Source organism: Ipomoea triloba, chromosome 1 (assembly GCF_003576645.1).
Source record: "Ipomoea triloba cultivar NCNSP0323 chromosome 1, ASM357664v1".
Classification (NCBI taxonomy): Eukaryota; Viridiplantae; Streptophyta; class Magnoliopsida; order Solanales; family Convolvulaceae; genus Ipomoea; species Ipomoea triloba.
The window spans coordinates 9,465,187-9,475,853 of record NC_044916.1 but is presented as its reverse complement, the minus strand read 5'-3'; the positions used below and the strand labels follow the sequence as shown (position 1 = coordinate 9,475,853).

General features: G+C 36.9%; 1 protein-coding gene across 1 annotated transcript; it reads right to left on the bottom strand.

Moving 5' to 3' along the window:
- Positions 1–4,242: 4,242 nt before the first annotated feature.
- LOC116028829 (endoglucanase 25-like) lies at positions 4,243–8,099 on the bottom strand. Its single transcript, XM_031270660.1, has 6 exons — positions 7,539–8,099; positions 6,640–6,950; positions 5,883–6,341; positions 5,549–5,684; positions 5,285–5,457; positions 4,243–4,922 (listed from the first exon to the last, which is right to left on the bottom strand). Exons 1-6 carry the CDS (start codon positions 7,906–7,908, stop codon positions 4,506–4,508), a joined length of 1,866 nt encoding a protein of 621 aa, XP_031126520.1. The 5' UTR covers positions 7,909–8,099; the 3' UTR covers positions 4,243–4,505.
- Between the last annotated feature and the right edge of the window lie 2,568 nt (positions 8,100–10,667).

Here is a 10,667-nt window from a genome sequence, read left to right as displayed (position 1 = left end):
AAACTAACGAGAGGAAAACACAATAATAGAGAAAAAAAAGTGGGTAAAGTCAAAGTAGGGTTGGGAGTTAAGACTACCAACACAAACCCCAATACCTACCTACTATTATTTTATACGGAACTACGACGGTGGTCGGGGCAGAAGAAGAGCGAGAACAAACATGGGAGGTGACCAAAACCGCTGGCTCAAAGCTCCATTAGAGCTCCGGCCGGAGGCCGACGATGGAAAGTTGAGTAGCAGGGAAAGGCTTTTGTTTTGGAGAGAAAAGGGAGGCAGCATTAGGGTTAACCACCTATGATTTCTTTTTGAATAATAGCTAATATATTAATCAAAGGTATGAACGTTTACAACAAAGCACAAAGAAATGGTTAACCATTTCTTACGGTTAGACATAAAAATTACTTTTCTAGCTAAGTTACAAAAAACTTGATTTGCGGATTGTATTACAAATTGGAAGCTTTCCTTGAAGGAACTTGCTGCTCCGTTAGATTCATTAATGGTTTGGTCGGACATAGGCAAGACTTGTTGAACTGTCTTGCACACCTCTTGAGTAACCATTTCCAATCTTCGACTCATTGATAATATTCCCTTCTACATATCATGGTTCAGAAGAGGCTTTTTTTATTGTCGTCTTCGATGCCTAGGATGAGTAACACAATCACCATGACCATTTTAATCAGATCACGCTCCATAGTCCATGATATAAGGTTATTTGCATAATTGCATTCATGAAATACTCTTCCACTTTCAAAATTGGATCCCATATGTCATATCTTTTTTTTTTTTAATATAACTGAATTCAATACAATTGAATTCAATAATATTTTATTTACATTCTGTAATTCCAACTCACTTAAAATAATAATATTTTAATTATTTAAAAAATATTGGTCCACTTTGCCAAGAGGCGTCAAATATAATTATTAATGGATCTAGGTACATAAAAATAATATTGCATGTTCATTAAAATGACTTCAATTGATCAATTATCACTGAATACATACATATATATACATACATACATATATATATATGTGTGTGTGTGTGTGTGTACATACATATGAGAACATTAACCTCCCAATAAATACATGAGAACCAATCTCATCCATTAAAAAATAAATCTATAGATGAGATTAATTGGGGGATTAAAAATACACGTGTGCATATTAGGATGAGATTAGTTCTCATAGACTCATGGAGAGGTTAGGTTCTCATATGATCTGTTTTTTTAATGGATGAGATTGGTTCTCTTGGACTCATGGGGAGGTTAATATATTTGATGTGGAAAATACTCTCAGGTATCTTAACACAACTAGGTACTATCTCTGCTGTAGGTATATGAGCTCAGGTAACTGAGATAGTGGGTCGGATGTCCCCAAGCTAAAGTATGTTGCTAGTGAGAAAATTTCAAAAGTCTCCCCTCAAGGCATTAAATGTGCCTTATATAGAGGGTTACCGGGAACTTGGCATGTCCGCCACGTGTCCCGCATGCATGGAGGAAGCCATAGGCGTCGTCGATACGTCTATGTGCAAAAAGATCCCTGGCGTATCTGATTATGGCATGATCAGGTAGGGCAAGATTTACTATATTTACCCCCTAAGTGCATAAGGCTTTCTGTTCGGGACAAACGGTTGGAGCGTGAAGATTGGGAATTCCGCCCCAACTCAGGGCACACGGTACATCAACTAATAATGTTGGGGAAATAAACTTACACCTTGGTTCGGGCGGGGTCGAGCATGCTTGGGAAGTGGACCGAAAGGCCTACGGGGTTAATACCTAGCAAGTATGCGTCTATACGGGCGAGGGATATTCCCTATCAATATTGTTTTAATAATTTGTTATGAACTTGCAGTAGTGAATTTATATACCTATAATTGTGACTTTATGAAATAAATCAAATAATAGAAATATAGTGATTTATATACTTAAAGTAATAACTTTATGTAACTATAGATTTATTTAAACTTTGCGCCAAAAGTCAATTAGGCCCTTAAACTTTTAAAAGGCGCAATTAGACCCTTAAACATGTCATTTTTGGTCAAATAAATCAAATTTACCTGTAATTTGATTACCGGTAAAAAATTGCCAGAAACGTCATTGGCGACCAGAAACTTTTCACCTTCTCCCAGGGAGAAGACGACCAAAGGTCTTCCGCCAGAGATGGCGGCCGGGGTCGTCGCCGGTCGCCAGAAGTCGGAAGTGTCGTCGGTCGCCGAACTTATACAAAGAACCTGTAATAACAGGTCATTTACCTGTTTTTGCACTTCATTGCTTCAATTTGACATGTTTGAGGGTCTAATTGCGCCTTTTAAAAGTTTAAGGGCCTAATTGACTTTTGGCGTAAAGTTTACGGGCCTATTTGACCCTTTTCCTAAAAATATAAATACCTTAAAGTGCATGATATAAGAGCAAGCTCCATGTAAGAGAAAGGAGAGAGAAAAAAAAAGTGGAGAAAAAGAAAAGAAAATGAAAAAAAAACATTTTTGCATGCAGTGCACGCGCTAGGGCCGATTTTTGGATTTTTATGACCTTGTTCATGTAAATAAATGAGGTCCTTCTAAAATTATAAGCGCAACATTTAAAACCAGACCATAAGAATCCTACTAACTTACTATCTTCAAAGTCCAAACAAACAGAATTTAAAAAATAAAAAAAAATTATATATCTTGAAACTACCTGACTAGTGGCTACCTGTTGTGTTACCGCTACCATTTGGAATGCAAGTAGAACGATTTGTTATTAAGGGGAAGAATCAATTTCTCATGCGGTATTGGTGAACGGGTGAATGGTACATGTTTTAAGTTATCTCTGCAGATTCAGCGCTTGAGACATCGTTTGTGCCGTTGGGGAAACATAACGGTTTTGCCATGCAGCATTCTTAATTAATTAGGTCCTAATTATTAGGAGAGAGAATTGATTTGGGAAAAAAATTGATGAGTTTCAGGATTAATTGCATTTTTTATTTTTTAAATAGTTAGGTCAAAAATAAATATTGGAGCCTTTAAAAATTGAGGCCATGTGCTATTGAGCACTTTTCATACCCTAAAATCTTGCCCTGAGCACGGCAGTACATTTCACTCAATTTTTACAAGTGTTTTTTCTAACAACTATGACCACAAAAATCTTGCTCTTGCATGAGAAAAAATTAAGAAAAAACTCCATTTCCCATTTGTCAAAAGATTATACTAAAATTTTTTGAAAACAAAACACAATTCTATTAAATCACCATAACGTCATTACACAAAGCTTGATAAAGAAAAGAGAGACCGGTATTAAACCAAGACCGGGTACCTGCAAACAAACTAGCGTTTATGGCCAAAAAATGAGCCACATAATTAATAGAAGGTTTAACAAAATTAACTCACATTATGAAATAAAGAGACAATAAACGAAATATCTTTTAAGATTAGAATATAAGACGTCAAATTATCATAATGGAGCTAAGAAGAATCTGTTGAGCATCTGTTTTGATTTGAACTCCATCAAAATTATGCTCTTAAGCCAACTCAGAGATTATACCCAAAATTTTTATGCATGCAAAAAACATTCCAAGAACCACAAATAGGCAAGGTGGGTCTGACATTGACGGACAGATTGCAATATCGAGATTACACGCTATTCTTTGGATCTATTGTTGGTCCCTAATCCCTATCTAGCGGTAGGGTTGGTAGTTGTACTTTACACGCTATTCTTTGGATCTATTAGCAAACATTCCAATAAATCTATATCTGAGTGTTTATAGTTGTACTTCACAGGATTTTGTTTGGATGTGTTACTAAACATTCCAACAAGTGTTGTCACCAAGTACTGAATTGTACTTTTCTTTTCAGTTGAATCTCCAATCTCAACCTTCCGACTCAACAGAATATTTATATTTAGAAATATACAAATCACGGTAATTCAATGGCTCAACAGATAATGGCAAATGCCAATGCACAAAAAAAATCTACTCACTTTGAGCATAATTCTCAGTTCCCACACAGCTGCTGCTAGAGTCAAATGCCAGTGCACAAAAGAAATTTACCCACTTTGGGCATAATCCCCAATTCCTACACAATTGCTGCTGAGATTCAAACCTTAGATCTTTCTTCAAATACTACCTACTGAACCGGTGAGTGAATAAGCTGTTGGTAATAAGTTGTACTTTATAAGAGGGTGTTGGATGTGTTAGCTAACATTCCATTTAGTATTGAGTGGTAAAGTAATGGAATGGTACACCTTTCTCCAACAGAAATCAAGAATTATGCGGTGAAGCAGATGGTATGAAAATTTATATTATGTGTTTCAAAATTCAAAGAATACATCACATCACTGGTCTGTTTGTTATACACATAGATCCTCCCTGTATACAACACGAACGAATCACACACTCAGACGCACCCACCCACCCATTGTGTTTCTTATATTTCTGTATTGGCTCAAGTGTAATGGTGTCAGAATTCATTCCAGTATCAATCAAAAAGTGGAAATGAAGTGAGTATAACCCAATTACCCAAAGGCTGTTTTAAGGCTTCCAAGGTGCTGGTGGGGGAGGTGGGGTGGGGAACATAGGAGGCACTGCAGAAAACATAGTATTCTTGTCAATTCCAGCACTTCTTCCCCCTCCTCCTCCTACTCCTGATAAAGCCACAAGGGCAGCCACTAAACCAGCATTGCCAGCTAGGGTTGGCTCGGTATAGTTGTAGTTAGTCCGGACATCCTGGAAACCGTCGCGTAGGTCAGGACCAGCAACCATGGCTCCAACAATGGTGTTTGGATTTGGCTTTTTGGAATCCCTCCATTTCCATCCTCCTTTGCAGTTGTACTTGACCTTGTTTTTAGGGATTGATGCGCCACGGTGGTGAACACGTTTTGGATAGTGGTTCCCAAATCCCACGACGTAGCTCATCTTTTTTGGGTTTTTGCCAAGGATATACTCAATCTGGGAATTGAAGTCAAAGAAGAAACACAACATTGTGAGCATATCAACTAGTATGATCTGTTAACCACAAGGTCACGAATTTGAATCCCAGCCCTCTTGGTTTGAGCAGGTCAGCTATGGGCAACCTAAGCTGGTTTACCTCTTTGTAGTCTTTTGCCGGCTAGGGTCACAAGGCGGGGTTTACCCAGTGCACACCCTCGAGTAGTGATTGTGGGTTTCTCTTGTCACCCCAAAACTAGCATTATGTGCATAAACATAAAAGTATCTATCTATCATCCTTCTTTGGGTATAAAATTAAATATTCTACCATCAAGAGAAGAAGCCCCGGTCGAAATTAGAGTTGAGATTTTACATTACATTACCTGTGTTGCAGCAAATTTGCGGAGGACATCAATAGAGTAGAAATTGGGTCCACAGTACCACCCGGGAGTATCAGCAGCATCAAGGTAGTCAGCAAACAAGGTAGCCAAATATGCTGCGTTTACTACATACTGAAGAGGTTGAGGAGCCCCGTAGTTGAGCTGTATCAAGCCTCCTGCAACAGGCCCGTAAATTTAAAACTCTATACACAATTCTACAGGAACTTCAAACTCTATAAGTCCAAATGTTAAATCAATCAATTTTACCTTTTGTTCTGTTAAAAGAGGTGAAGTATGGCAAGTAGGAGCACATGACTATGCTTGTCTGGTTGTGGAATGTCATCAGAATTTCTTCATAAGGATATCCGGGGCTCAAAAATAATCTCATGCGACTCAGGAGGACCTAATAACAAAATGAACAACCATCACTTCAATTGCAATAGTTTAAAATGATAGCAAAGCATCTGTTTGTTTCATCACTAAAATTCTCAAAGAAATTGAGTGCTCAATAAGAAAAGAAATGAAATCACAAACTCAAACAAGATGGTAGTTGGAAAGATAAGGCAGAAATATTTTTAGGCAAAAAGAATTATCTACTTACTTGAGCTCCAGCAAGCTTGCTATCCCAGCTCATCACACCATAAAATTTCCCTCCCCAAAAAGCACCCGCATGCTTAGCTAGACCTGGAGTTGTCGCGAGTTGAAGATAGGAAGAATTTCCAGTTGCGTAATACAGCCAGGTCGCACCCCAGATAAATTCATCCCAGTAGCCAGTGGAGTTGTAGAAAGTTGCAGCTTCAGTACCGACACTGTACCTGCCACGTTGATCCCTAGCAAACTTGAAGAGCGTCCGAGCACCATGGACAAGTTTTTGTGAATAGGCTTTGTTGTCCTTAAATACAATGGATGCAGATGCAAGAGCAGCAGCCATCTCCGCAGCAAGATCAGAGCAACTGTGGCACTCAGTCACGGGCCGATCATAGTCCATGTCTTCAGGGCGCATCCAACAATAATGATCATTTGGTGTTGTACTCCCTCCCGAAGTATCCCCAGATCCAACCTAATAGATAAACATAAGAGTCCACCCACATACTTTAGAAATATTTGGACAAATCAGACCAGAGTGTAAGAAAAATCAGTAAAAGCGGTCATCAAGCAAGCTATCTTAGATATACTATCCAGACCCAGAACTGAAGATCCAGCTAAATAATATCGAAAAGCAATGAATTATATAGCAAGACAGAACATTGATAAAAGCAATAATGAAATACGGCCATTATAATTTACTGCTGCAGAAATTGCAAGAATCATACTTAGTAAAAGAATTGTTATTTATTACTCCGTAACATTTACATTACCTGTGCAACAACTCGATCAATGGTGTCAGCTGAGGAATTGAAGGTTTTGAGGAGGTAATCAGTACCCCACTTAATTATTTCTTTAACATGGTTCAGCTCACCGGTGGCTTCATATTTTGCTTTGTATTCAATCACACTCCAACTCAGCATGGTCATGGCAAAAGATTGAGGGAAATTAAACTTGATTGCGTCCCCGGCATCATAGTACCCACCAACCAAATCTTTAAACATCGTTGCAGCATCTGACTTGCCATCTTGCAACCCTGAATTACCCCTCCATGATACATTATTGTGCTTGGGTAGTTTTCCAGCTGTAAAGATCAATCAATATTGGGATTTACATTTACTCCAAGGCAAAGAAGATCCAATAACTAGTACACTAAGACAGCAATAATGAGAGGTAAGAGAAACAACATTGAAATCATTCCATACTCCCCCTAAAATCTGAGTTTTATCTGGAGATACTGTTAACCAAACTCAAAGACACTATTGCAGCAGCCATCCTCAAAGCAAGATCCTTAGAAAATATAATGATACTACTGTTCTCAAATTGACCACTTCTTAAAGAAGACTTAAAAGATGAAAAAAAAAAACAAAAATCATGGTATGATTCATCATATTTATTTATTAATAATCAGCAAAATTTTGTTAAGAGTTGCTAACTATAGATCAATCTCAAACATTAATATATTCCCAATAATATTCATCAAATTCACAAACTAAAGTCCAAATCAAGTTAATTACTAAATTAAAGATAAATGAATTTAATTCATTAGACCTGCAAACCAATCAATCATTCACTTAAAGAGACATTAAAGCATATATATAATAAGCACAACCCATCAGTTTCAGTGACTAACTGAGTGAGTGATAGATTAAGAATTTTAGGTGACACTTACAACGCTGAGCATTGAAGAACATGAGCGCCTTGTGTAGGGCGAGGGTGTAGTTATCCGGCGGCGGGTCGTGAGGGTGGTGGCGCGGCACAAGCTTGACGATCATGGTGATGAAGGCGGCCAAAAGGGCGGCGGTAATTATGCACCCAACAGTCCACTTGAAGACCTTCCGGCTCACAATTATGCATCCCAGATCCACGTACTTCTTCTTCTTCTGCTCAGTGGGGCCCAGCAGCCAGCTCTGCTGCGTCTCGTCCAGCGACCGCGACAGCGCCGCCCGGTCCAGCTCGTGCAAATTCCGGCTCCGCTCGTCATCGGTGGCCGAGTCCGCGTTGATCTCCAGCGGCCCACCCCACGGATCTCTGCCGTACATTTTGGGGATTCGATTTCCAATTCCGATAAAGAATGCGAAATGCGGATCTGGGCAGCGGCGATCCGCGAGCCTTGATGCTAAATTTGTGAGCTTTTCTGCAACCAAGGCTGCTCAGGACTAGAGGAGAAAGAGGGAGGTGAGAGGAAGAAGTGAAGAAGCGAGCTTATATGGCAATAATGGCTTTGAGCTGTAATGCTGCTGTTTATATTTTTTAAAAAAATTGTCATTTTTTAAATGGTATTTTGTTGTTCTAATGTCTTGTCTGGTTGGAAGAAAAAATATGCAATTTGTAGTTGGAGATTGGGACTTCTGCACTGACAGACAATGACAGTCTGTCTAATTCCCAAATCCCTCTCTATTCTCTAGAGGGGAGGGGAAGGAGATCATGTTCACATTTCACACTGCATGTGCACAAAGTCAGCTCTTGCTTTTAATTTTTCCTAATTTGGAGTAAGAAAAGGAGTAGGTGTAGGCCCATATGAAAATGAGTTTTCACCATATAAACATTGCCAAATACAAAATTATATGTATGAGATTTTTTTGAATACAATGACTCTGCGACCTCTCACTTACTTAGGAGGGTCACAATTATGTCTCTTGACCACAAGGTTTTTGGCATATATGTATGAGATAATCACATTTTATTCCATCAATTCTAATTGTTGTATATAGATTTTTTTGAATACGAACATTAATGATTCTTTACAAGGTAATATATAATTTATATTTTCTCAATTATTTACAATGTAGAGTTAATCTTTATGTTTTATTATTGAGATGACGAGTTTGGCTCTAAGAATTTAAACAAACCCCTAATATTGGAGATTGGAAATTTAAAAATTAAATTTATATATTGTAAATAATTGAAAAATCAATCTATACCACGAATAATGTGTTAGGAACATTTGTATTTAGATTTTGATAATACCAATTGATTAGGAATTTTAGAGCCCTCAATCTCTTTAAGTTTATAGACTTAGAGTTATTCCGCTCAAATTTCCAATAATCCAGTTAGTAACACGAGTAGTCAAAATTCGAATGATCAATCAATTCGAATGACAGCTCAAAAGTCTGTGTTTCGGTCCATTCCGATTAGAATTCGAACAGTTACCCGACTGATTAAAACGCATAGCAGAGCAAATTAGATATAACGAATTTCGATAAGTCATATTTGCACATAGATATAATGAATTTTGATAAGTCATATTCGCACAACATCCAATCTACTAGTAGCGGATTTATACTAAATGGATCAGCATCGCATCCACTTTAAGTGAATATAGATTGGATAGGAGCGGATTTGGAGAATCCTTACTCACCCTTTGTACTCTTTATACCACAACTATCACAACTAAGAGATTGGAACTGTCATTTTCCTTACTTTCATTTATTAATTCTAAGTATAACCTAATTTTGACCAACATTTTAAATATATATTTTCAAAAAAATTTGATATGTGAGTTTTTTTTAAATAAGTACCCTCCCAAGTGAGAGGTTACAGGTTCCATCCCCAGTGAGGGCATTGGCTCTTTGTGCTTCAGTTGGTTGAGAAAGTATGTATGAACAGATACTACATTGTAATAGAGTCAATAGTATTCAATAAATAAATAAGTAATACATAATGTGTAGTCTGAAAAGGTTAATTTTACCTTTTTTTTTTTTTTTTTTTTTTTGGAATGATACCAGGGAGCACCCCCTAGGCTTGGAATCTTAGCTTCCAAGATCATTTCCAGCACCTAAATGTGTACATCTCATCTCTCTCTCTCTCTTTCTTTTTCTTTCTTAGTAACAATTTGAAAACTCACAAATTGATTTTCAAAAGTTATTTTTAAAATTTTTCAGTGTTTTGACTATTAAATTTATGAAGAAAAAAAATATTCATTCTAGTAAAAAAATGATTGGTTTTCGCATAAAATGTCTTTCAAAATTTTCACTTAAAATATATTTTTTGAATTCTTATGGCACGTTCAATTTTTTCAGCAAATTATACCACGGATCAGTGTCCATCTTTCATTATTGTGGACACTAATCCAAAACGATATTCATATTATGTACTTGCAGTTAGTATTAACCATGGTCCATGTTAATGAATTAATAGATTATACACTTAATTAATATATTATCTACATAATATGTTAATTGTGTATTATAAAGACTCTCTTTCAGGCGAGGCGTAGGACGAGGGGAGGTGCAAAAATGAGTTAAAAAGGATTGAACTTGTGTCACTTGCAACTCTTGTGCTCATAGCCTCATAATGCTCTTCTGAAAATTGACAGTCTATACAAGCCAAGTTTTTTGTTTCTTAATTTTGAAATATTTTCCCCAATTGAGTGAGAATAGAGAGCTCCATCTCATTTAGTGAGGCTATTGCCTTACTGTCCCGCTTTGGAGTAGTAAGACTTAAGAGGCATTTAAAAGTATATTCTTCTCTTTTAATTTATTATTTTTAAGTTTAAAAAACACCAATTATATTCATTAGTTTTTCATAAATTAACTCATGAAGAGATACATATATAAAAATAATTTATGTATTATTAAATATAAAAAATAAAATATAATTAGAGCAAATATCAATTTTGGTCCGACGACTATTAGCAAAATGACAATTTTGATCTACATGTTTAATTTCTACCAATTTTGATCCCACGGCTATTATTTTAGTACCAATTTTGGTCCCACGACTACTGTTTTAGTGCCAAAATTCATCGTGCCGGTCACCCATCCGTTTAAAACGTGCAAAAGTCTAAAATTGTTAAGAG

Excerpts from the sequence above, each read along its gene's own strand:
- LOC116028829 (XM_031270660.1), bottom strand. The coding sequence starts at position 7,908 with ATGTACGGCAGAGATCCGTGGGGTGGGCCGCTGGAGATCAACGCGGAC. Across the intron at positions 5,685-5,882 it reads GCAAGCTTGCTGGAGCTCAA|GTCCTCCTGAGTCGCATGAG; the intron begins GTAAGTAGATAA and ends TTTTGTTATTAG. Across the intron at positions 5,458-5,548 it reads CTCTTTTAACAGAACAAAAG|GAGGCTTGATACAGCTCAAC; the intron begins GTAAAATTGATT and ends GGCCTGTTGCAG.